Consider the following 27,470-nt stretch of genomic DNA (forward strand, 5'->3'; position numbering starts at 1 on the left):
CATTCAAAACAGACGCAGGAGTCAAGTTAAATAAAATCATGTAATAAAAACTACTTGGACAGAGATCAAGTAAACAGTTTCTGTCTAGTGTGAATTCTCGTGTCTTTTAACATGTAGAGCAACAATGTGGTTTCTCTCTGGCTTATGTTATTCTTAATTTTCAATTTATATCAGTGGTGCAATGGGCTCCAGCCTGGGGTCTATGATTGCACCTTCATATTCCACTAGCCTTATATCCAAGGGCTCGTTTCAAGGTGTTTACCATTGCTTTGAGGGCAGCAATCTGCACCTCATTTATACTGGGGAATTTCGTATAACCTGAAGATATTTTCTCCGGTTTTTCTTTATAAGTCCTGTTGCTCCTACCACTAAGGTATTGTTTTATATATTTCCATCAGTTCCCATGTGCTTTTCAGGTCATTCTTCAGGTCTTGGCATTTTGTTATTTTATGCCTTTAAGCTCTATTGAGGCCAAAGTCACTGGGTACTGTCACATCTATAATCTTTGCTGTTTATTCCTCATTGTTCCAGATGGCAATAGCAGGTCTTATAGCACCTCCTTCTATATATCTTCCTGTTGGACGTGATTGGATATGGTTCATGCTCCCACACTTTTTCTTTCACTTCAGTTCTGTATACTTTACATATTTTCCAATGTATATATTTACAGATCTTGTTGTGGCGGGCTGTGTAGTGACCATCTGCAAGCAGGGTTTGACAGGGTTTGCTCCTATTATCAGTCTTTCTCCATCATAACCTAGATCTCCATTTCTTGTCCATCTGAGTGACTCTTCTTTGTCTATGTTACTTTTTTCCAGTTCGTCTTGAAATCTTCCTGCCCTTCCATGGTCTTTCCACCTTTCCATTCTAAGTTTCTCCTCTCTGTGTCTTCTAGCAGAACTCCTGCAAAGTTCTTAGCCTGTTTTGTTACTGATGTTAGTTGGCTCAGGGCCGGCTCCCATTATGGTGTTGTGCAAGCCCTTTTCAATGATTTTGATGTTTTCATCCTCAGAGCTTTTTAAGTACTACCCTTGACATATTATTGCTGCTCTGTAGGCCTGATTGATCTCAGCCAGGCCTAATCCACCTTCTCTGTGAGGGAGGTATATTATGTCCATACACTGGTGTCTGTATGTGACTTAATGTAGGGTGAGAATCTTTTAATATCCATCCTGTCTAACTCACCTTGTGGCCAGTCTATAATGCCAAAACCACACGTCACCAATGGTATTGCCAGCTGGTTTATGACAGTGATCTTGTTCTTTGGTGTTAATTCTTTAAGTGGCTGATGTATTCTTTCTTTATCTTTTCTCTCACTTTCTTGTGTTCTATACCAGTGTTTTCTTCTATTCCCAAGTACTCCTCTGCCTGGTCTTCAACAGATATGCCTTCCTCTACCTTTATACCTTCTGATGTTAATCTCTTCCCTCTCTTTATTGTACTCGTGGCACTCTTGTCCAACCCAAATTCCATGCAGGTGTCATTTGAAAATTGGTGGACTGTCCTAACCTGTTCTTCCAATTTTTTTTCTGAGTCTGCAAACAACTTCAGGTTATCCATGAAGAGCAGGTGGTTCACTCTTTTATTCTCTTTTCTACTTCTGCTTTTGCTTAGGTCACAGCCAGTGTTAATGTTGTTCAAGATTTTACTAAGGAGATCTATCAAGCAGAATAGAAGTCGTGAAAGGCTGTCACCCTGGAATATTCCTCTTTGGATCTTTACGTCTGGAATTACTATCTGGTCCTCAGAGTGTTTTAGACAGAGAGTGGTCTTCCACTTACTCATCTGTGCTGCCAAGAAAAATCTTATTTCCTCATTGATGTTGTCTAATTCCATATATTTGAATATCCAGGTGCACGGTACGGTGTCAAATGCCTTCTTGTAATCTATCCAAGCCATATTAAGATTCCTTTGTCTTTTCTTACAATCTTCTAATATTATTTTGTTTATTAGCAGTTGATCTTTAGTGCCTAGTTTGTTTCTTGTAAATCTCTTTAGTTCTTTTTCCATATATTTACCTTGATCGAGATGTTTACAGACCTTGTCTGCTATGACTCCTGTGAGCCATTTGTAGGTTGTTGGAAGGCAGCAGATGGCCATATATTTGTTAGGGAGCTCAGTCTCTGAGCTTTTAGGGAGCTCAGTCTGGGATCTTGCCTATTATTGTTATCTTGAAATTATTATATTCTTTTATTTTCTTTGTTGCTTTTTCGATGGTGAACCTTATTTGTGGCATTTGCTGTTTCTGGCTGTTCTTCTGCCTAATGGTGTCAATCCATGAATTCTCTTGGTGTTGTCTAGGTTCTTCAAACAGTGGCTTCCAAAATTTCTCTAGGTATTCCTTGCTCGGTGGTGTTCGTACCTACACTGTTTCTTTCGTCATCTTTCTATACACAATCTTTGGATTTTCACCAAACTGCCTTTTTATCTGTTTTACATTGTTGTTTTTTTCCTATTTGTGAAGCTAGGGCCTTTATATTGGCTTGTTGATCTGCCAGTTTTCCACTCATTTGTTCATCCCCTATTCTGTATTTTTCTTTATTTTCCTTATTTTCTTCAGCAGATTTTATGAGTGATTTTGATCTCTCGTATAGTTCGTCATTTGAGAGATCCCTGCACTTAACTGGTTTATTTTATCATGTTGTTTCTTTTTCCTCTCCAGTATGCAACTTCATATGATGTGTAAGACTTGATTCGTGGGAAAATGATTTATCACATTCCTTGCACATGAATGGCTTCTCTCCGGTATGGATTCTCATATGTCTTGTAAGATTTGGTTTCTGGGAAAATGCTTTCCCACATTCATTGCACATATATGGCTTCTCTCCAGTATGCAATTTCATATGAATTGTAAGATTTGATTTCTGGGAAAATGCTTTCCCACATTCCTTGCACGTGAATGGCTTATCTCCAGTATGGGTTCTCATATGAATTGTAAGATTTTGTTTGTGGAAAAATGCTTTCCCACATTCGTTGCACATATATGACTTCTCTCCTGTATGAAATCTCATATGACTTGTAAGATTTGGTTTGTGGGAAAATGCTTTCCCACATTCCTTGCACATATATGGTTTCTCTCCAGTATGCATTTTCATATGATATGTAAGACTTGGTTTCTGGGAAAATGCTTTCCCACATTCATTGCACATATATGGCTTCTCTCCAGTATGCAATCTCATATGACTTGTAAGACTTGGTTTCTGGGAAAATGCTTTCCCACATTCATTGCACATATACGGCTTCTCTCCAGCATGCAATCTCATATGACTTGTAAAATTTTGTTTGTGGGAAAATGCTTTCCCACATTCTTTGCACATATATGGCTTCTCTCCAGTATGGATTTTCATATGCCCTGTAAGATGTAGTTTGCGGGAAAATGCTTTCCCACATTCTTTGCACATAAATGGCTTCTCTCCAGTATGGATTTTCATATGCCCTGTAAGATGTTGTTTGTGGGAAAATGCTTTCCCACATTCTTTGCACATAAATGGCTTCTCTCCAGTATGGATTTTCATATGCCTTGTAAGATATTGTTTGTGGGCATATTCTTTCCCACATTCCTTGCAAATGAATGGCTTCTCTCCTGTATGGATTCTCATATGAACTATAAGATGATGTTTCCAGGAAAATGCTTTCCCACAGTCATTGCACATGAATTTCTCTCTGGTAGGATTTGTGATATCATTTGTAAGATTAATTTTTTTGTAAAATGCTTTCTCACAGTCAGTGGATACGAAAGGCTTCTCTCCATTGTCACAGATCCTTCTTTCTTGTTTTACTTCCTTTTTGCAAGTTTGTGGATGTTTTTCATTCACTGTTGAATTCATTTCATATGAATATTCATCATCTTCATTAGACTCATAGAATTCCTCTGACTCTATTTTGATGTCCATCAATGGATCCTGAGACAAAAAGCCTCCATCACTGGTTCCACTAAAGGCAGCCATGTTGCTAATTTCTTGATTTATGGAAGTTAGTGATAATGCACCTTTAGTTTCACTTTTCAAAGGAAATTCTAAAGAATGTCCTGGATTCATTTTAGCTTTATGTCCTGTCCTGCTCTGTAATGACAATGTGTTCAATTCACAACTCCAACATAAAATTGTTTACAAATAATTACCAAATAAATATGTTAAAAATTAAGTACAATATCTTGAAGGACTACAACCAGATGTCACTGCTGATGTATGAATCTTATATTCAAAACAAATTTTACTTGTTTAAATTTGTTAAATACGCATACAATAATTCACTGTTGTCTCATACACTTTAAGAGTTGCTATTGGTAATGTTCCATGTAGTACCATTAAAAAACATGCATTTCCCAAAATCCTGATGCTAATAAAAACTGATGAAGGAAGGAAGATTCTTCTGAGGGAGAATCTGAAATCAAAGATTGCAACACAGTTAGGAAAAATAATGCCAGAACTGAAGCAGCAAAATAGTTCTATCCAAATAATCCTACCAAACGTTGTCCAGACACAGCATCAAAACATTCCTGAGGCAACAATGCAACAATAGATTAACAGTTAATAATGACGCCCACCACCTCGCATCTGTAAACCTTCTTAGCTTGACATTACAATACAAATTACTTATGAACATATCTTATTAACAAATCAAAGGCTAAGAACAGAAAATGCAAGAGACCAGCATAAGAGTTTTGTGGGGTAACAGCAGGAAGGGTACAGTATATAGGGAATGCTTAATTATATGTGATCCAGCTATACATAACACCATATTATCCAGAGATGAAGTAGATAATAATAAGAAAAAATAGTAAGGGTGAATTGAGTGGTAATTTGAAGAGATGAAAATTTTCAAATTAGTTTCACTGATTGTTATTGTGAATACAATACATGAGTAGCTATTGTGACCAGCAACACTGATGACGGTCTTGAAAGGTATGCGCTGCTACATTTCTTCAAATATGACATTTTTTTTCAGAGCTATACAAACCAGTGCTTTTTATGAAGGAGTATCTTTCAGTGAATGTTGGAAATAGGTTAACTGGTGGTTAGGTTAAGTATATCTTAGTTTTACCAGACTACTGCAGCTCTCCTAGGGCTGGCCCAAAGGATTAGATATTTTTATGTAACTAGGAACCAATTGGTTACCTAGAAACGGGACCTACAGCTTATTGTGGGATCCGAACCACATTAAATCGAGAAATGAATTTCCATCACCAGAAATAAATTCCTCTGGTTCCGCGTTGGCAGAGCCGAGAATCGAACTTCGGACCACCAGATTAGTAGCTGAACTGGTGGTTAGGAGGAGTGAGTAAAGTCAATGAACAAAGAGGGGTGGCTGCGATGGGAGATATGATATAAGGTTTATGTTTGTATATTTATGAAAATTTCATATTATAGCATTTCCTCGATTAGTGTATCTGCATATGCATGGCTTGCGACCTGGCCGGAGATCTTACAAACTCCTCCACAGGGGACGAGGTTCGAAGCCTACTATGAGGCGAGTACTCCTAATCCCTCCTGGGCTTCTTGATGTCCACCTCAGGCTCCTCCGGAAAACACTCAGGGCTGGAAGGTAGGGCGCAAGGCGCCTTCCAGGCTCTCTTCAACGGTCGTGAGGTATCCAAGGCGCTCCATCCTCTTCTAGGTGAGGGAGATGAAGAAGAGAAGCATTGGCGCAAAACCTCCTTCTTGGCGCGAATTAAGGCAGCCTGGGAAAGAGCATCAGGATCTACCGAGGGGACGCCTGACCGGTGGGGGTTCTCCCTAACCTTCCTGCGGCTGTTGACTTTCCTCCTCCACCGGGACTGGGAGTCTGGAAGAGGTCTAGGCCTGGAAGCATTAAGGAGCCGATCAGACGCACCCTCCACTGCACTGGGGGCACTGCACAAATCACTTGCACTATCACTCTTACCTTGCAACGAACGAATTTTCTTCTCCATGCTAAGGATCGTGGCTCTCATGGCTGCCACTTCCGAAGGCGTATCTTCGGGTTCGATGCAGGGAGCAGGAGCTGAAACGGGAGAAGGATCTAGTGCTACGACAGGATTATCTACTTCTAACTCGCTGACACGAGACTTACTAGAACTCCTAGACGAAGCCTTTCTAACCCGGTCTTTCTTCAACTTCCTTAAGTAGGAAGACAGAGACTTCCATTCACCCTCATCCAACTTCTCACATTCATTACACGAGTTAATAAAAGAACATTCATTACCCCTACACTTCAAGCATACTGTGTGAGGATCTACCGCTGCTTTCGGTAGCCTCACCTTGCATTCATCCATAGAACACACCCTAAACATAGAAGATTTCTTAACCTCTACATCAGACATCTTGAAATCAAAGAAAAATCCAAATCAATATCCAAAAACAGTCCACAAGCGCGTATGCCAAGCCAACAAGATCAGGTACTTCACCAAAAGTCAGTCCAAAGATATCCAAGGCAACGAGAAACGAATTAAACTATCAGGAGGTAACGACCACAGGTGTGGTCGAAACCGGCAACAGAGAAAATCTGGCTGGAAAGGGGGATTGGTTCATACAACCGCCACCCAGCGGCGGGTAAGGTAGATCACCTGACCTACTTGTCGCGTGTGCCGCGAGTTTTGAATTCTGTCGTGACGTCAGAGACGTAAGCTAAGTATATATCTGACAGGAAATTTCATGTACAAAAATACAAATTACTTAAAATATTTGTAGTATGTTCCTAAACAAATACAAACCTTTAGTCTTTATCTATGGAAGCTTACTTCTTGATGGAAGGATTCTCAGTAAATCTCTGAATTGACTGGTACCTCAATTCACCTGGGCCTCCTTCCTGGTCATGTAGAGCAGAGGAAGGAGTCCCGTGCATCTTACATGTTGAGCTTATGTGATTTGATGTTCAGCTATCAGACTTCTGGGCCTTTCGAATAAATGGGTATTTAACATATAGCTTCATTGATTCAAAAAGGTTTTGGATGAACCTATAGTGTTTTGTTTTATTGTCAGCCCCTCTCTCCCTTTGCTAGAGAGAGGGGATGGGCATGCATCTATTAATCTACAGACTTCTAGATTTCCACCAAGCAGGTCCTTAGCCACTTAGTGATATATGATATTTTCTTGTGAGAGGACAAGTTCTTCACGGATCGCTCCTTGAGAATGCTCTCTGGTATCAGATCTTTGCATTCTGTATATGCAACGTTGATTTACTCATCGCAGAAGGCATCACTGACAGATTGTATAGCAGACTCGATGTCGGAAAGGTTCGATTGGTATTGTATAAAGTAAAGACATTTGTTCGCGAGAACTGAACTTGTGTGTGGGGCACAGGCACCGCTAGGTGCCAGGGTCACTTTCGCAATGGTTGGAGGTTGGTCGGGTGACATTTTTGTGGTAAGGGAGGGGTCAAGCACTAACACATACACTGCATTCTTTTGCCCATTTCCCAGGACCAATAGGCCTCGAGTAGCTATGATTTGAAAGATTTCTAAGGCACTGATTGGAGTAGAAAGAATATTAGTATATCTGCAGTTGCACAACACTCTCCGGCTTACACGCCGGGTATTACATGGAGACACTATTAACACATTGCTTACTATAAGACGTAAAATCACCAAGGGCGAAAAACCCTTCTTTTCTGTGAAGAAACGCAAGAGAGACCTCCAACACGTCCGCCCCCACACACATTATTATAAGCTATTGAATGGTCGAAATTGTTGTATTTCATTGTTTATTGGTCAATTTAGCTTTATTATAAAATTTACTGGGGTGTTTTTGTAAGGCTTGAAACGAATTAGGCAATTTACATGTAAAATGCAGTTCAAGATACGAAAACCTCAGGTTACGAAGGCCGCCTTGGAACGGATTAATTTCGTATGTCGAGGTACCACTGTACTGAACGACTTACCTAACTTCATTCTGTTTTATGTATAATGTCCATCAGTGTGGAAGTGGATGGGCTCCAGTCATATAATTGCTGGGTAAGTATTTACAAAACCTTATTTTATTGTAAAAATATCATTTGTGTATATGTGACTAACCCAGTAATTATAAGCAGTATCTGGTTATTGACAGACTCAGTTAATGGCAATCTGGTTTTATGGCACTTGTGTAGCACCATAGAATCAGTGATTTATGGTGCCATAAGCGTCATAAATCCCATAAATCACCTGTACTGCTGACTCCACATTGAATGGAGGTGGGATCATGGACATATTCTCCTCTAAAGCATTAAGTCATGTAATGAATTTGAAATAAAAAAGTTTTTGCACTGAAAAAACAATGCTTATCATTCCTATCAGAGAGCTATGCAGATGAATAGCTTCGGCCTCTGGTTGGTGGTGATCTTAACTCGTAATGGTGTGGAGGTAGGCCAAGGGTCACCTCCTTCTTCGGGGGAACTTTGCAGCAAGGGGAATGCTTCTATGGCTAGCAAGGTATAATACGTGCCCACCCTTGCCCCGCGTGCAGCACTGAAATAAAACAACCAGAAAACACTGACACCTACACTGAAATAGTCATGATCCATCCACTGAGAGTGGTGGGTGCTCCAGGTACACTTACCCCCTGGCTCTCCAAACTCAACACCTTACTGAAAAGGAAAAGAGATAATAGGAGAATATCCTATGCCTCCTTCCGCAATGCCATATCAGTCACTAAAAATGGTCTCGAGATATTGAAAAATTTCTATATTTTTTAAACTTACATAAAAAATATGATAAGAAGCGAAAATCATTTACACCTCCCATAGTTCGATAGCAGAATGGGCATAAATAGCAAAAAAAAAACCTGAAAACTAAGGAGGAAGAGGCTCTTCTTAAACACTTAGCTTTGCTTCAAAGTAGGCCAAAAACACTCCACAACACTGTCTCAAACATGAAGCCCATACAATATGGAAGACGAAGACAACACAACAACACATTTATACAGAGGAAGAGATAACTTCCCAGGTTATGGATGGTCCTCTGATTCCTGTTGTAATGAAGGCTGGAAGTCTTTAGCTGTGTCAACAAACAGGGATGTACTACTTGACGATTCGCTTCTTGTCACTGCGAGGGTTGGTTCAGAGAGGAACTCTTCTCTTTACCCTGGAAGCAGAGCTATCAGGGCTTTCAAAGTCTTTAACATTCACTCCAATTTGGCATTAACAACTAGTAGTTGAACATTTTATGGATTAGAAACAAATATATAAAAGACAAAAAACTGCTGTGCTTCTCTGAAAAATCATTTTGAATCATTGCAGTGGCCTGTGTTAATTGCAACGAAGCAGAAGACTTAGAGACTTCTGTTATACCATATGGTAAACAAAAAGATGATAATGAATCTTATGAGACACATCTCTGTCTGATGATTCTCACAATGGTAAATGATTAGCACAAAACAGGAACCATAAGCAAGATTCCAAAGCCAACCAGAGACAAGTTTCTGATGGCTGTGCAGAGAGATTCAAATTAAGAGTTAACCCTCGACACAGAGAAACAATACTAAGACGAACAATATCTCAGTGAGGAGGCAGTGCTATATCTCTCCCTTGACTCCGTAGGCTGAGTTACCTGGTAGTGCTTCCCTCTTTAAATACGTTCATCTCATAGAGCTATTGAGTGTCTTAACAGATACACTTGAGCGCCTACATGTTAACCGAAACAAAGGGGAAAGCAATCCTCTTCTTTGGTGATAATGCCTACCTTGTGGTGTTTGTTGCCAAACAATACCACTAGACGTCTCAATTCAAAATTGGAAGCTCTTGGGAGGCTTGAAAGACTGTCCTGAGCTTCAGGTTATCACAGTTTTTTAAAAGTAAATTGAATTGTAATTTTCCTAACCACACAAACCTGAGGTCCTTTACATTAGTAATTACTTTAAGCGTAGGCTGGAAAATGGCTGTTGAAGTTTCAAATAAGGTGATTAGATTAGGCAGTTAACTACTGTCCGTGAGATGTAAATATTCCAATTTGCTTTAGGCCCAGGCAGCAGATAGAGGGGTGGTATGAGGTTGGCCTATATGTAAAGGACCTCAGGATTGTAAAGTTAGGAAAAATACAATTTAATTTTAAAAACTATGGTTTGTTCCTACATGATATACAAACCCTCTGTCCTTTACATTAGGAAGACTCATTAATTGGTGGAAGGAATCTGAGTGAGCCTCTATGAAGAGACTGGTGTTCACCCAACCTATGGTCCCTTTCCTGCTCATTAGAGCAAAGAAAGGGACCCAGCTTCTGTTCATATGAAGGAGGAAACGTAATCTCATATGAAAAAGCAATCAAAAACTTTATTGTCAGAGACATTTAGGCAAATACAAGAATTGGGTTTGTCTAATGCCAGACCCCCTTTCCCCCCTTGCTAGGGAAAGGGGAGGATATATATGCTTCTATAATCTAATCAAAGAATATAGAAAGGTTACTCTATCATATAGAGGCAGTTCCCGGTTATCGGCAGGGGTTCTGTTCTTGGCAGGATGCTGATAAAAAAAAACTGCCATAAAACGAAACTCTGCAATTTATTACGTTTATGGTGACGAGTTTCGGTAAATGGCGCCAATAACCAGTTAATGGTGCCTCTTAGGTATGCTATGGCTCCATAACTCACATTACTGACACCTTGTGGCACAGTTAACCGAAACTCGGCCTGTTATGGCACCATAAATATGATATTGTTATTGTACAATAAAGTTTCATACATACTTACCTGGCAGATAATATACGATTAAATGGCCCACCCAGCCTCCCCTCAGGAGACAGGTGGAAGAGAAAATCTGGTTCTAGAACGGTAATGGTTCCTATTCCTGCCACCCAGCGGCGGGGCGGTAGATCACCTGACCTACCTGCAGCGTGTGCCATGAAATTCGAATTTCTGTCGGGGACGACGGAGTCTATAGCTAAGCTAAGTATATATCTGCCAGGTAAGTATGTATGAAACTTTATTGTACAATAACAATATCATTTTCATACATTTAACTTCCCTGTCAGATATATACTTAGCTGATTGGCACCTTTGGCGGAGGGTAAGAGACAGCTAATTACTGATTAGACGGGTAAACAACATGCGTTGTAGGTAATATATAAAAAAACCTTGGTTCCTATTTGTTTAGACGGAGGGTTGACTTCCTAGCTATTGCTTAGGAGTCTGCTTCGTCTCAAGAGCCTCAGCGAGGATGTGACCTATGGCTAAGAGCACTTGTGAGGAGTGTCAATGGGGTCTTATCCACTTACTCGACAGAACCTGATGGTCTTTTGTCAATGGGGTCTTATCCACTTACATGACAATACACCTATGCCTAGTAGCATAATTAAGGAGCAACACACCGATCCTGATCACCTGATCCTAACACGAGGGTTAGTGCTTGATTTGAAAAAAGTTATCCCCAAACTCCTTTCAAATAACCCAAAGAAAAAAACACCACGTTAAATAAAGTTAACTCACTAGTTTAGGATCAGTGTCGGCTCCCTATCCCAGCAACGTATCTGCAGACACGTACAACCAAGAGAGAAGGATCTCTCGTAGGTTAACTTGACATCCTTCATGTAATGAGAAGTCAACACAGAGTTGCATCTCCTGTACGTAACAGCTAATATGTCTATATGACATATTGTTATGGAAAAAACAAGAATTTGCAAAAGCTCGCTCTTCATGCACTTTTAATTCTCAGCTGCCTGAAGGAATCATCAAGTCACTTATGAAGTGCTTTAGAGATCACCCTTGTTTCAAAGAAGACCAGGGCTTTCTTTGAAACGGGTCTCTTCTGGATGAAGCTTAGAGCCTGGCTGGCGCCTCGCACCTGGCTGGCGGCTAGCGCCTGGATGGTGCCTCCTGCCTGGCTGGCGCCTTGCACCTGCCTGGCGTTCCGCGCCTGCCTGGTGCCTGAAGCCTGGTTGGCGCCTACCGCCTGGAAGGCGCTTTTCGCCTGACTCCTGGCTGGCACCTCGCGCCTGGAAGGAGCTTTGCGCCTGGCTCCAGACTGGCTCTTTTTGGCGCCTGGAGCCTGGCTGGCTCCTCCCCACTTGCTGGAGCTTCGAGCTTGGTAGAGTCTCGAGGATGTCTGGCGATGTCCACATCGGACACTCTTATCTGTCCAATTTGTTCGCCTCTAGCACATCTGCACCAGGTTGGAGGCCTGCTCCTTCTCCTCATCAGACAATGATAGTGTTCCTTGGAACTGTCTGCCTCTGGCGTTTTTAATGCCTGTTTTGGCATTAGGCGCCTGGTTGGCACTACATTGTCCGAAAGTCCTGAACATCCACAATAGTTTATCAGGAGACAGGAGAAGGGTGGAAGAAATTCTTCCACTTTGAGCTTTTTGGCCTCTCCTGAAAGGGGAGGTGATTGTAGTCAGCTACATCCAGTAGACGATAGGATATCTAACAGTACGAAAGATAAGAGTCTTCTCCGAGGAGGATCCTTCGTGAGTACTTCCGTTGCTAATGAGATCTCTTCTTACATGTTGATAAGGTTTCTCGTCGCAGAATCTTCCCTATCCTTGCCTGAAGGAAGGGAAGGAGTCTGGAAGTCGAAGGAGACTCTGAGCTGAAATTGGGCGGAACCCTGATTTCTTAGCTCTTATTGTATCCCTCTGAATACCTTCTGGGAAGCATTTCGAGCCCTCATCGCGCCCCAAAGACTCTGTAGATGAAAACGTAAGTACCCTGCCTGGACAACGCAACTTCTATCTGAAAGCGTTGAGTCAGGAATAGAGGGTTTTAGTTCTTTTTGCCAGACATACTATGCTGGCAAGAACCCATTGCCGAGTCTCACTTGAATCTGGTGGCAGATTCCAATGCACAAAAAATTCACTTGTCTTCTTGGTCGTTTATGGCCGAGAGAAACAAAGAATTCCCTCATACAATTTCTCAAAGAAGTTTGATGAGGAGCAGTTCCATCTTGTCGGAACATGGAATCTGTGGCCACAAAAAGATCCCATTAGAAATATGATATCCTACTCTTGTTGTATTGAGGTATCATATAAGATCCCGAAGATCTTAATTCTCTGCTATCTCCAATTCCCCTTGTAGAGACAGAGTATAGCCTTTTACTGCGTTCTTTGATAGCAGATATTTACAAAGGTGATTCTTCCCTCTGAAAGGGAAGAAAAAACCGCTATGTGGTTCACAGAGGTATCGGAAGAGGACAGTTTCCTCATTCCCTCTAGCATGATCTGCAACGATTCTATGTCTTGGCCATGACTATTGTCATTTACCTTGAAAAATCCTCTCATTCATGTCCACTTCTGGTCAGTCTGCACACAGACAGACTCAGAGTGGAGAGGTTGTTAAGGTCTATTTATAATAGTTGCTGATAGAATATCCAGACTCTCTTGGAAAAGACTTCCAAAACATGCTGTGAGAAAAAAACGTGACCTCTGTGAATCCAATCTCTCTAAGGCCAAAATGAGGGATAAAGTATCATTCTCTCTTCCTTTGACGCCTATTTATCTTAATATCTGTTAAGAAGGTATATATCTAGGGGAAAAGGGACTAAAGTTTATTCCCCTTATAAACTAAAAATGGCATCTATCGCTACCTTTCTTGGTTCGAGAATAAAGAGGCAATCTAGAGGCAGCCTGTTCATCTTCCACCTTGCGAAGAGATCTATGAAGAAGACATCTCACAGGTTTCCACAACTCTCTTTCTAACTAAGATTAGACATAAATCAATAGTTATATTGTCGTTCGAGAAGGTTCTCACGGACGAGCAATATCGCGCAGAGAACCTCTTAAGGATCGTTACATTCCGTGTCTGTGTTCCAAACAGAATCTCTCTTGTTAACGCGAACAGAGGCGAAAAAAGAGCTTCTCAATGCTTCTTGAAATATGAGAGAGCTGTGGAAGTGGCTTAATTGATTTGAATAATTTCGTCCCTCCTTGGGATTGAACCACCTTCAAGATAGACAGGGAACGAAATCAGGAACGAACCGTGCCGTTACCGAGCCTGCTGTCAGAGAGGCTACTGAACTCTTCGATTAATAACTCGCTATATCGAGAAGTTACCAAGTCTATTATTTTGCTTCTGTAAGCATGAGAGCATCATATAATATATATAGCTCTACTGCGTTAAAATCATATTGTTGTCTCTTTCCTATAATCCTGTTACATAGCGGTAAACATTACCGCAAGGTTACAAGGGATCTTTTTTATTGAAAACTTCTTAGCAAAACAAATACCATGTTATTCATGTTTGCCTATAAATCCCCTCAATTCGAGGCTAAGTCCATGATTGTAGGGGGAAGATACGGTTAACCATTTGATCCCGTAGGAGAGAGAGATGTAACCAACTGCTCATGACCGAGAACTAGATGGTACTGTATTGGCTTACAATGACAGCTGTCCCGTTCGCTGCCTCTCTGCATTCTTCCTGAGTTGCCAGTTACTCCATTCAATGAAGGAATATAATAAAATCATTCTCGAGCCTAAGGAAGCTCTCAATAATGCATATTTAAACAAAACAACCTTCGTTAATTACCGAAGCTGAGTGGGTATTGTCGTAACAAACCTTTTAAGCGAAGTCCTTGCTAGTAAATTCCTGTAAGGATACAGATAATTCCGTCTCGAACCATAAAGGTAACTATTGTATGCGTAAATTTTCTTACTACATTCTTTCTTCTTCGATGCAGAGAGAGAATGAGAATCTTACTCTCTTCGTTCTCTTCGTTAATAAACACAAATTATTATTAGCCGAAGGAGATCGCAAATGAAAACCGAGGATCGAAGAGAATATCTCAAGCTTTTATTCTCTTGGAGAAGGCCGTATTCTACGCCTCTATTATCTGGAAGAGCCTCTAATCAATGAATGAGCTCGTACGAATCTTGTCCAATTTCCAAACGATTGCCATCCTTTCTGGAAATGGTTGGTTGCATTATGTTTTTAGAAGGAGGATGATTTTAATATCTTCTTAATAGTAATGAACGAATTCTCTCAACAAAAGAGTTGTTAAGGTCTTATAAACTGAGAAACCTGCCCCCTTATTGGCTTCCAATTCCGATCTATCTTCCATTTCCTATCCATTCAAGTTGGAAGAAGAATGAGCAACCGAAGGAGAGCGCCTCCTTTCGCATGGTGAAGGGTTTTTATCAGTCCCAATTTACTTACATTAAGACAATCCTGATAAGGACGACGGCTGCCTGTGCGACAACTAACGTCCCTACCAGGAGGCGGTCTTGAATGTCTAAAACCTCTCACAGAATCAGTTACATCCCGACAAGGGCTACGGGCGCCTGTGCGACATCTAGAGACCGCATCAGGCGAAAACTGACCCTGCAAGAAGTCCCTTTGTTGCTCCATGTCCGATGAAGATGGAGATCTTGGATCATGGCGCCTGGCACCTGGAATGCGCTTCAAGCGCTAGGCGCCTGGAATGCGCCTCAGGCACCAGGCGCCTGGAAGGAGGCTCAGGCGCCAGGCACCTGGAAGGAGGCTCAGGCGTCAGGCGCCTGGAAGGAGGCTCAGGCATCAGGCGCCTGGAAGGAGGCTCAGGCGCCAAGCGCCTGGAAGGAGGCTCAGGCGCCAGGCACTTGGCAGGAGTCTCAGGCGCTTTGCGCCTAGTAGGAGTTTCAGGCGCCTCTTTATATTTATATACTTTGAAATCTTCCCGCCTAGTAGGTGTTTTGCGCCTGGCAGGAGCCTGGCGCCTGGCTGGCGCCAGACTCCTGGCAGGCGCCTCGTCCGAGCTCTCAGAGACTTCTAGCGGACGGGATTTTCCAATAGGAATGAAGCGGTCCTCTTTCCGAGAGACGTCCTGTCTTCCAGTTCCAAGTTCTCTTGAGAAAGAACTGAAGAGGACGAAGATGAAGTCTTCCTAAAGGAAAGAACTGTTCAAGCGAGGAAAGGGTCCCTAGAAGGCTCAACCATTCCCTCGCCTAACTGTGTTCTTTCCCTAAGAAGAGAGAGACTTTTTCGAAGCCTCTTATGAGTCTCTTTTGAGAAGGAAATACTCGAAAACCCCGAGAATCCATCTGAATCCCCAGATAGACTATGTGCTGGCTGAGGATCAGTTGCGACTTCTCGAGGTTTACGAGTGATCCCAAAGACTTTATCAGGTCTAGGGTCAAAGTAAGGTCCTCCAAACACCGTCTCTCTGACCTGGCTCTGATGAGCCAGTCGTCCAGGTATAGAGAGATATTGACACCCTTTAGGTGAAGCCATCTCGCCACATTTCTCATCAAGCTCGTGAATACTTAAGGAGCTGGGGACAGGCCGAAACACAAGGCTCTGAACTGATAGATCCTTCCATCATAAAACGGAGGTACTTCTTCGACGAAGGATGAATCGGGACGTGGAAATAGGCATCCTGGAGATCTAGTGATACCATCCAATCCCCTTGGCGAAGAGCAGCAAGGACTGTCGCAGAAGTCTCCATACTGAACTTCTCCTTCCGAACAAATTTGTTCAGAGAGCTTACGTCTAGTACTGGTCTCCAGCCCCCCGAAGCCTTTGCGACAAGAAAAAGGTGATTGTAAAACCCACGGGAGTTTTGATCCAGTACTAGCTCTATAGCTCTTTTGTCCCACATCTGATCCACCATTAGCCGAAGAGTATCCCTCAGAACAGGGTCCTTGTATCTGGCGGACAGTTCCTGCGGAGTTGAAGTCAGGGGAGGACTGTCCTCGAAGGGGATGAAATAGCCCTTCTTGATCACTGAAAGAGACCAGGTGTCGGCTTCTATAAGTGCCCAGGCTTCCGCAAATCCCTGGAGCCTGGCACCTACTGGTGCTTGGAGATTTCCCATATCACTTCCCCCTTTTAAAGGGTCGGAAGGAAGCTCTTCCTCTCTTCTCAATCGTTTTCCTTTTCGAGGGAGCTCTAGAAGGGGGCCCTCCTCGAAAGGGCTGTTGAGACGTAGCAGCCACTTTCTTCTCTGTCACTGCAACAGGCCTATTCTTCCTAGAAGACTGAAGGAGAAGGTCCTGGGTCGCCTTCTCAGTTAGTGAATGCGAAATGTCCTTCACTAACTGAGAAGGGAACAAAAAGTCTGACATAGGAGCGATCAGCAAGGCTGCTCTCTGAGAGTGAGACACGGATTTTGTCAGAAAAGAACTGAACACAGCTCTCTTCTTTAAGAGTCCCGCTCCAAAGAGAGAGGAGACTTCTACCGAACCATCCTGAACCGCCTTGTCAATGCAAGACAAGATACAAAGGAGAACTTCAGGGTTGAGGCCCTCTGTGTCATGGGTCTTTTTGGCCATCATCCCAAGGGACCAATCCAGGAAATTGAACACTTCCAATACATGGAAGAATCCCTTGAGGAGATGATCCAATTCTGAAAGGCCCCATGTCACACGAGCCGAGTTCAGGCCAAGTCTTCTCGAAGCATCAAGAAGGTTCAAGAAGTCTGCTTCTGCCGAGGCAGGAAGAGAGAGTCCCATATTCTCTCCTGTCTTGTACCAAATGCCCCTTCTGCCTGTAAGTCTAGCAGGAGGCATACAGAACACAGTTCTCAACAGATCTTTCTTAGTCTTCATCCATGAATCGAGGGACTGTAGAGCTCTCTTCATAGAGATGGCTGGCCTCATCTTGAGGAAGGAAGAAGGCTTCAGCACCTTCGAACTCGAAAAGAGCAAGCGTGGAGAAGGAGGAGCGGCAGGGGTTAAAGAATCTCCATATTCTTGCAACAGGAGAGCTGTCAGCACTTTATAGTTAGACAGTCCTTCTCTATTGGGAGCCTCGTCTTCTGAACCTTCCTCTTGCTCGAAAGGATCACAAGGAGAACCAACCTTATCATCCAAAGGCACTTCCCTAACATCTCTCTCTGAAGGCGAAACACTCCTAACCAGAGAGGGGCTAAACGATTTACCAAGACCCCATCCAGACAAACCTTGTGTAGGTTCAAAGCGCCTGGCTCGCTCCTCGAGTACGGTTGGCGCCTCGCGCCTGGCTGGCGCCTCGCGCCTGGCTGGCGCCTCGCACCTGGCTAATGTCTCTCGCCTGAAAGACTCCTCATGCCTGGCTGGCACCTCGCACTGGGCTGACGTCTCGCGCCTGACTGGCTCCTCGCGCCTGACTGGCGTCTCGCGCCTGGCTGACGCCTCGTGCCTGGCTGGCTCCTCGCGCCTGGTTGATGCCTCGCGCCTGGCTGACTCCTCGCTCCTGGCTGGCGCCTCGCGCCTGGCTGATGCCTCGCGCCTGGCTGGCACCTCGCGCCTGGCAGGTTCTTCAGTTTTGGCTGGCGCTACGCGCCTGGCAGGAGATCGAAGATTAGTCCTTTTAACAGGAAGACTGACGTCCTTCCTGCGAGGAGGATCTTTAGAAAGAACTCCTACCAAGGAAGCTAACTGTTCCTGAACGGCAAGCAGGATCTTCTTAGTAGCCTATCCCGTGTCTACTTCAACCGGAGGAGAGGGAGATCTAGAAGGAGTAAGACAAACTTTGTCGGAACAGGGAGAAGCCAACTCGTTCCTAGCCTTCTTGATCACTGAGGGAGCTTCTTCTTCCGAGAAACGCTCGGGGCTAGAATCGAAAGAAGGCTCTCTCCAGTTCCTCTTCAGGGGCCTGGAAAGGTCCGAATCCTTCCACCCTCGTTTAGGTGAGGGGGATCCTGACAACGAGAAGCACTCTCGGAGGACGCTTTTTCGAAAGCGGTCCTTAGCAGTCTGTGGCGCTACAGAGCCTGCTGAAGGGACGCCTGACCGGTGGGGATTCTCCACAACCTCCGTAAGGCCTTCGACTTTCCTTCTCCTCTGGGCCAGGGAGCTTGGAAGAGGTCTAGGCCTGGGAGCGTCGCAGAGCCGGTAAGACGCCCCCTCCACAACACTGGGGGCACTCACTTCACTAAATATATCACAATCACTGGTCTTACCTTCCAAAGCTGCCATTTTGGATTGCATCCTTTGAAGGGTAGCCTTCAGATCAGCGATCTCTGAAGCCGAATCTGAAGGGTTAGCCACCTGTGAAGGCCCTGATACAGAGGGAGAATCAATATTATGATGTTCAGACGAAACAGAATCAGAAAAAGGCTCAATAGGCCTTGAACTACTTACACCCTTAGATGCAGCCCTTCTTACTCTGTCTCTCTAACTTCTTCAAGTAAGAAGTTAGAGTCTTCCATTCTTCAGCACTCAACCTTTCACACTCATTACAGGTGTTAGCTAAAGAACAATCAACCCCTCTACATCGTCGGCATACAGTGTGAGGATCAACCGAAGCCTTCGGTATCCTCACTTTGCAGCCTACATTCACAGAAACTCTCACACCAACACTCGAATCAGACATTCTTCAGAAAAATCAAAAGCAAATCCAAATCCAGTCCACGGTAGCGAATGCCAAACCAACGATCCAGGTACGTCACCAAAATAATCAGCCGAAAGAAGATCAATTGCTTTGTAACAAGAATTCTAGTCAGGAGGAAGTAACAACAATGTTGATACCACCAGCGACAGAGAAAATCTGAGAGAAAACGGGAATGGTTCCTAGTCCTGCCACCCAGGGCAGGGCGGTAGATCACCTGACCTACCTGTAGTGAGTGGCGCGAAATTTGAATTTCTGTCGGGGACGACGGAGTCTATAGCTAAGTATATATCTGACAGGGAAGTTGAATGTATGAAAACACTGTTTTAGGATACCTTTCCAACGGCTATCCTTGGCAGTCTGGGACGCTACTACAGATCCTGCTGAGGGGACGCCCGACCAGTGGGGATTCTCTGAAACCTCCTTACGGCTTTCGACATTCTTTCTCCTCTGGGCTTGTGAGCTTGGAAGAGGTCTAGGCCTGAGAGCGATACAGAGCCGATCGGACGCACCCTCCACTATTTTAAGACGCCTTTCCAATAGCGAACTTGGCAGTCTGGGACGTTCTACAGAACCTGCCGAGGGGACGCCTGATCGGTGGGGATTCTCTGAAACCCCCCTGCGGTTGTCGACATTCCTTCTCCTCTGGGCTTGGGAGCTTGGAAGAGGTCCTGACCTGGGAGCGAGACAGAGCCGATCAGACGCACCCTCCACTGCAATGGGGAACACTATATTCACTTCTTACCTTTTAAGAGCTCGCATTTTGAGCTACATCCATTATCTTCAAATTTGCATATATATATTTGTAGTTTCTGTGGAGTAAGAAGGTGATGAGGATGCAACAACTACTAGTACTGCTAATACTCTAACTGCTCGTTAGCACAAAAGCTATTAAAGCTTCTAAAGTAAGCGTATCTAGTTATATGCTTTTCTGACTTCCTAAAGTAGGAAAATAGAGTTCAATATTTCCTCAATAAAGTTGTAACCTTTATTACATGTAATAATGAATAAATATTAATAATTCCCTTTCTTGCAAACTATGTGAGTGTCTACCGACAAATTCGGTAGTTTTACTTAATATTTTCTTCGAAATTTTGAAGCGAAATTCATTGGAAAGTTAATAAAAGCGTATGCCGAACCAAAGACCCAGTACTTCCCTGCAAAAGACAGCCCAGAAGATCGATGGCGATGAAAAATGAAAATCAAGTCAGGAGATACCGCAAACGTATGTTTACAACATAAACGACAGAGAAAATCTGGTTCTAGAACGGTAATGGTTCCTATTCCTGCCACCCAGCGGCGGGGCGGTAGATCACCTGACCTACCTGCAGCGTGTGCCGTGAAATTCGAATTTCTGTCGGGGACGACGGAGTCTATAGCTAAGCTAAGTATATATCTGACAGGGAAGTTGAATGTATGAAACATTGATTTTATGGTGCTAGACAAACACCATAAAACTGGCTCGCCATTCACATTAATCTTACCTGCATCGCCTGCCAGTTCCAGTTTGTGACGAACGAGACTCTCTGCCCGAAGGAAGAAAAGTACGAAAAGAGGAAAGAATTAAGCCAGTCACTCTCACATTTGCACTTTCATTCATACCAATCACAAAAGGCAAGATACAACCTTGTCCTGTTAAAGGTGCTGGGTAATCCACACAACTTGTTGAGCAGCCTCCATGGGTCCTGAAGAAAGAGTCCAAGGACTTGTGGGCTATATCCCAAAGGTAGGAAGCAGTGAAAGTAGTCTGATTAGACCACACCCCTGCTTTCAGTATCTGAGGAACCGACAGGTTCTTGTGGAACGTGAGGGAAGGGCCAATACCCCTGACTTCGTGAGCACTCAGGCGAAAGGTACCGGTGTCGTTCTTTCCTACGGAGGAATACACTTTCTTGATCACTTCACAAAGCCAGAAAGAAATAGCGCTCTTGGACACTTCTTTCCTTCATCACCTCGCTGCGAACGAAGAGGCATTGATACTCAGGTTGGAGATGTCAAGTTCTCTTCAGATAGTGTCGTAGCACTCTAACGGGACAAAGCAGCATCTTGCCAAGGTCATTACCATATAAGTCCTCTACAGAGGGGATTGTAAAGGACTCGAACCTAGTGTCAAGGACTGAAGGATTCTGAGTCTTCACTACAAAGTGTGAGGTGAAATCGAGCATAACCAATCCCTATCCCCTCGAGTGTCTCACATTGAAAGAAAGACAATATAGTTCTCCTACTCTCTTCATCAATGTCATAGCAAGCAAAAAGACTGTCTTGAGGGTCAGATAATTTTCTGACAACTCTCGATGAGACTCATAAGAAGGATGAGTCAGGCTCCGAAGGACAAGAGTCACATCCAACTCTGGGGGCCTGAGTTCCCTGGGTGGGCAAGACCTCTCAAAGCTTCTCATGAGCAAAGATATCTCCATAGAGGAGCAAATATCTAGACCCCTCAGTTTCAAGACTAGGCCAAAGGCAGACCTGTAACATTTAACTGCAGATACAGAGAAGAGCTCCTCTTGGTGAAGAAAGACTAGAAAGTCCACAACCTTCTGAAGAGAAGCTCTGATCAGAGAGAGATCCAGTCTACGACACCAACCACAGAACACGGCCCACTTTCCTGGTACAGGCAGTCCCCGGTTATCAGCAGGGGTTGTATTCTTGGCGGGTTGCTGATGAAGGGTATGACATCTATAGTCTATTCAGAGAATATAAAAAGGATACTCTGCGTATATTCTTACCTGACTCAGCCACCAGTTCCAGCATGTGACGGACATAACTCTCTACCCGAAGGAAAAGAGTAGAATGAAGGGAGTAGGAGGAGAGCCAGTCACTCTCACATTCATACCATACAACAAAAGGCGAGATGCAGCCTTTTCCTGTTAAGAGTAGGGTGAGCTACACAACTTGAGCAGCCACCACGGTCCCCAAAAAAAAAAATGTCCAAGGACTTGTGGGCTATATCCCGAAGGTAAAAAGAGGTGAAAGTGGTCTGATTAGACCAAACCCCCACTTCCAGTACCAGAAGGTTCTTGCAGAATGTGAAGGAAGAACCAATACCTCTGACTTCGTAAGCTCTCAGACGAAAGGTACGGGTGTCCTTACCTTCAGCGGAATATGTTTCCCTGATTGCTTCATGAAGCCAGAAAGAAATAGTGTTCTTGGACACTTCTTTCTTGGTCACCTCAGTGCAAACGAAGTATAACCAATCCCCACCCCCTCAAGTGTTTAATGTTGAAGGAAAGACCATGAAGTTCTCTAACTCTCTTCGCTGATGCTAGGCAAAGCAGAAAGATGGTCTTGAGTGTCAGATCCCTGTCTAATGACTCTTGTAAAGGCTTGTAAGGCGGACAAGTCAGGCTCCTTAATACGATAGTCACATCCCACTCAGGAGGCCTGAGTTCCCTGGGTTGGCAATGCCTCTTGAAGCTCCTCAGAAGCAGAGATATTTCTAGGGAAGAAGAAATATCTATGCCTCTCAGTTTCAGGACTAGGCCCATGCCAGATCTGTAGCCCTTAACTACAGACTGAGAGAAGCTTCTCCTGGCAAAGAAGGACCAGAAATCCATGACCTGCTGAAGAATAGCTTTGGCTGGAGAGAAGCCCCATATATGACACCAACCACAGAAGATAGCCCACTTTCCCTGGTATACTACAGCTGTAGAGGACTGTCTGAGGTATCCCGCCATCTCTGCTGCTGTTCATTGAGAAAAGCCTCTTGTTCACAACAGGTGGTGGGTAACCTCTAGCTGTGATGACACAGGGACTGCATTGCCATTGGTACCACTCCATGTGGGGTTGACATAGAAGGTTGTGCCAAGGAGGGATTTCTCTTGGTGCCTCAGAGAGAAGAGCTAGCAGGTCAGAATACCAAATGGCCTGTGACCATTTGGGAGCCACCAGAATCATCAGTAGCTTCCTGTTGTGCCAGGTGACGAACAATTCTACGACTGGACGCCCCCATAGGCCATATAACCTTTCAGCCACGTCTGTGTGAAGGGACCACTCTGTTCCTATCACCTGATTCTGGCGACTGAACTTGTCTACCACTACATTCCTCTTGCCTGGAATGTACTTAGCTGACATCTCTACCGAGGGAGCTGCTGCCCACTCGTGCACCTGCACTGCCAACTGGTGAAGAGAGAGAGATACATGACCCCCTGCTTCTTGAAATTTGCCATCATTGGTGTTGTCGCTCATCAAGACCTAGGAGTGTCCCATCACTTGATCCTGGAGTTCTTGGAGAGCTAAGAAGGCTACCTTGAGTCCCAAGATGTTGATGTGAAGGTGCTTGTCATAATGGTTCCCCACTCCAGCAATCAGGAACTGCTCCAGGTACGCTCCCCAACCCTTGAACAATGCATCTGAGAAGAGAAGCACGTCCGGAGGGGGAGTGTGCAACTCCACTCCTATTAAAAGGTTCCTGTCATCCAGTCACCAGGTTAAATCCTCTCTCACTTCCTAGACAATGAAATGAGAAAGGTTTGAGGGTCTCAAGCCAGTGACCAAAACTCCTTCATTCTCCACTGGAGAGACTGAAGGTGAAGCCACACGAGAGGGACCAGCTTCGCCAAAGACGACAGGTGACCAATCATGACTAGCCATTGCCGAGCTGGCTGGCTGCTCCTGTCATGACAGAAACAGCTGTGCTGTCTTCCTGAAGTTGCTGATATGCGAGTCTGCGGGGAAGACTCATGCTGCTACTATATCGATGAGCATGCCAAGGTACTTTATCCTCTGCGTAGGAATGAGATCCGACTTCTCAAAATTTATCATAATTCCCAGATTGTGACAAAAATTATGAAGGTGGTCCCTGTCCTGTAGCAGCTGCAAGCGTGAGCTTGCCAGGACTAGCCAGTCATCAAGATACCTTAGAAGACTTATCTATACCAAATGGGCCCTGCCTGAAGGGTGGTCAAGAGTCTGAAGCACAGTGCCCTGAATTGAAAAACCGTCCAATCAGGATAAAACGAAGGTACTTTCTGGAGGACTGATGAATGGGTATTTGAAAATATGCCTCCTTCAAGTCCACCAACAGCATGAAGTAGTACTCTTTGATCAAAACAAGCGCAGAGCATGAACCGAGTCTGGCGAACAAAGTTCAAATGATAGAGATCTATCACTGGCTTCTAGCCCCCAGAGGTTTCTCTACTAAGAAGAGTCGGCTGTAGAAACTAAGAGGCAGATCTCACAGCTCCTTTGCTCAGCATGGCGTGCACTTCTTCCTTCAGTGCTAGATCCTTGGCCGAACCATGGATGTAGAGTGTTGGTGAGAGGTGGCCTCGACTCGAAAGTGAGTAGACATCTCTCCCAAAAGATATCTACTATCCAGGTCTCGGCTCCATATCACTGCCATGTTGCCTGATGGCTCCATAGGCACTCCCCCACCAAAGGCAGCAGCTGGAGGGAACGCTGCCCCTAGCATTTCCCTTCTTCTTCTTTCCCTTACTTCCCTTCCCCTGGGGGAGGGAGGGCTGGAAGGAGAGCAACTGTGATCCTTTCGAGGAGACAGAAGAAGGCTGGGTATTTCTTCGTGCTCCCTTAGGAGAAATAGGCTTCTTAGGGGCGGAAGAAGAGCTACCTTGACTCAGTGGTCTAGATGCAGTTGTATGCAAAGTCCCTGAGGTCTTCGTAACAGCCTGGTGGACTAGATGGTCGCTGTGTTCAGCTCTATGTTTCTCCACCAGAGCATCTACCAACTCTCTAGAGAAGAGAAGAGCAGAACCCAGCAACAGTCCATTCTTAAAAACCAAAGCCAACCCTAGACCAACGGACCTGGTGATGTGATGCAGGACTGCATCCCTCCTCCTCAATACCAGGTTCACCTACAGGTTGGCAGTCAGGTGGGCTAGGTAGGAAATGGCCCTACCTCCAGACTGACAAAGTCTCCCCAAGGTCGAGTCTTCCCCAGGAACAATAGTTCCTGAGGATGCTGCAACCCTGGATACTGTGAGACCACAGATCCAGCCAGGAGACTACCTGAAAAGCTGCCATAGCAGTAGCTTCCAGGTTTTATGCCTCTTGCTGCAAGAACCTGCAGGAAGGTGATGCAGTGAAAGGCCTGGACCTAGATGAGACCTCTTGGGTAGTGGGGGGAGACCACCTTCTCCTTCTTCAGCAGGAGTGGGCACAGGTACATCTACCAAAGCAGGAAGAGGGGCAGCAGCAGGCAGGGGTACAGGAACTGAGGGAGCACCAACACCTGGAGGGAGGTCTAAAGGTGACAGTGCTCAAGGGGCCACAGAGATAAAAGTGGCTGGGGGAGAAAACACAAAGTATCCCGGTGGGAGGGGCATGGACATGTCCTGCCTCAGAATATAGGGAGGTGTCCCCATCACCACAGAGGGAGTCACACTGGTGGGGTGATGGGGATAAACTAAGTGAGGAGGAGCTACATAGCTTGGCACTGACAAGGTAGGTGTTGTCACCACCACAGCCACATGAGTCACAGGGACTGAGGAGAAATGGGAGACAAGGCCCTGTGTAGATGGTATTCCAGGAAGGCCCAACTCCACCCCTGCCTTATGCAAATCCCCAAAACATGGAGCCACCACACCTGAAGGAGCGAAAGTCGGGTTAGTGAAGGGAGTCTCTCCTCATTCTGAAGGGGAAGGATCCCCTTTGGAGCAAGCACTACTGGCATCCGCTCCGCTCCCATCTTCTTCGCCTGATGAATCAGACGAAGGAGCAGAACGGGAAATTTCCCCCGAAGAGGAAACAGCAAGTCGAGGGAGCTTACAAGGAGGAAGGAAGGAAGACAAAGAATCACCCACCAAGGGAGTTGGGGGCATGTAACCCTCTGACGAAGCCTTGGCAGCCTTCCCCCAAGATCACTTCCTCCCTTCATACCTCCCCCACTGCTCGGACGACCAGAACACACACACACACACACATACACACATTACAAGGTAAGTTTCTAGTACACCCACTCCTTCGACATTTAGCACAAAGGGCATGAGGGTCCACTTCAACCATGGAGCAAAAACTCACATTTCTTACAAGGAGGACTTTTTAGGCTTTGGTAAATCTTAAGATTCCATTGCAAGCACAAGTATACACCAAATAAAACACAATTAAAAATAAGGAAAGATCTCACTGCAAGAGAAAATGGTAAACAACAGTGGTCAGGCAGAGAGGTGAAACACGTCCTCACTTGACAGCGGCCGAAAGCAAATTGGAATGTTTATGCCCAGTTGGGCAGACAGTAGTTAACTGCCTAATCACCTTGTTTGAAACTTCAACAGCCATTTTCCAGCCTATGCTGAAAGTAATTCCTAATGTAAAGGACCTCAGGTTTGTATATTGTGTATGAACAATCCTGATGTAAAGGACTGTGGGTTTGTATATCATGTAGGAAGAAAGAAAGGCTTCCATAAATTTATTTCTCATTTTTTATACATTTTTATTACGTCACGTCACTGCAGATTACGATGTGGCATAGAAACGGAACCACCATTGAAACTGCTGACTATCTGTATAAACAAAACAACTACACTCATACATACCAAGAATTCACAAACAAAAATAACAATTTTTAAAAGAAAATTGTATTTTCCCTAACAAAAATCACTTTTGAAAGAAAATTTTATTTTTCATAACTATATAACCTGAGGTCCTTTACATAAGGAAATACTTTCAGCATAGGCTGGAATACGGCCGTTAAATTCTTAAACAAGGTGGTTAGGCAGTAACTACCTTCTGGTAGGCGGGTAGGCCCCACCAGATGTCAACACTCCACTTTACCTTTTGGCCCAGGTTTCAGATAGAGGGGTGGCATGAGGTGGGCATTAATCAAAAGGACCTCAGGTTTGTATTTAGGAAAAATACAATTTACCTCCAAAAACGGTGATTTGTTCCTACACGATATAAAATCCCTTGGTACTTTACATATGGAAGATTCACTGATTGGTGGGAGGAATGTGGGTGAGCCTCTAGAACTGACTGGAGTTCTGCACACCTGGGTCATTGCTCCTGGTCGTAAGAGCGAGGAGTACCCTGCCTCTGACAATTTGATCGGAGAATAGGAGCTGCATGATCAAGAGTCAAACTTCTGGGCCTTTTCGAAATGAGTGAGGAATCGTAACTCATCCAAAAAAGGAATGGGAAAAATATTCAGAGTCGGAGGCATTAATGCAAAGTTCTAGGATGGGTTTGCATTATTGCCTCCTCCCCTTGCTAGATGGAGGAGCGGGATTGCCTCCATAATTCTGATAAGAAAAATAGAAATGAAACTTGATGTGCAAGCTTACTGCATCAATCGCCCGACCAGCAAGTGTAAGTTCGAGTCCTATCCTCAACCTAAAGGAAGAGGAGTAGAAGG

The 27,470-nt window shown here is 44.4% G+C and overlaps 1 protein-coding gene across 1 annotated transcript in view; it reads right to left on the minus strand.

The window, feature by feature from the left end:
- Positions 1 to 997: 997 nt before the first annotated feature.
- Positions 998 to 27,470, minus strand: part of LOC135204721 (zinc finger protein OZF-like) — a 459,750-nt gene continuing 433,277 nt past the window's right edge. The window contains exon 3 of the mRNA XM_064234875.1: positions 998 to 4,383. Coding sequence (XP_064090945.1) covers positions 2,637 to 4,037 — 1,401 coding nt within the window. The 5' untranslated portion in view covers positions 4,038 to 4,383 and the 3' untranslated portion in view covers positions 998 to 2,636. The remainder of the gene's footprint in view (positions 4,384 to 27,470) is intronic.

The sequence above is a fragment of the Macrobrachium nipponense genome, chromosome 47, assembly GCF_015104395.2.
Source record: "Macrobrachium nipponense isolate FS-2020 chromosome 47, ASM1510439v2, whole genome shotgun sequence".
Lineage (NCBI taxonomy): Eukaryota > Metazoa > Arthropoda > Malacostraca > Decapoda > Palaemonidae > Macrobrachium > Macrobrachium nipponense.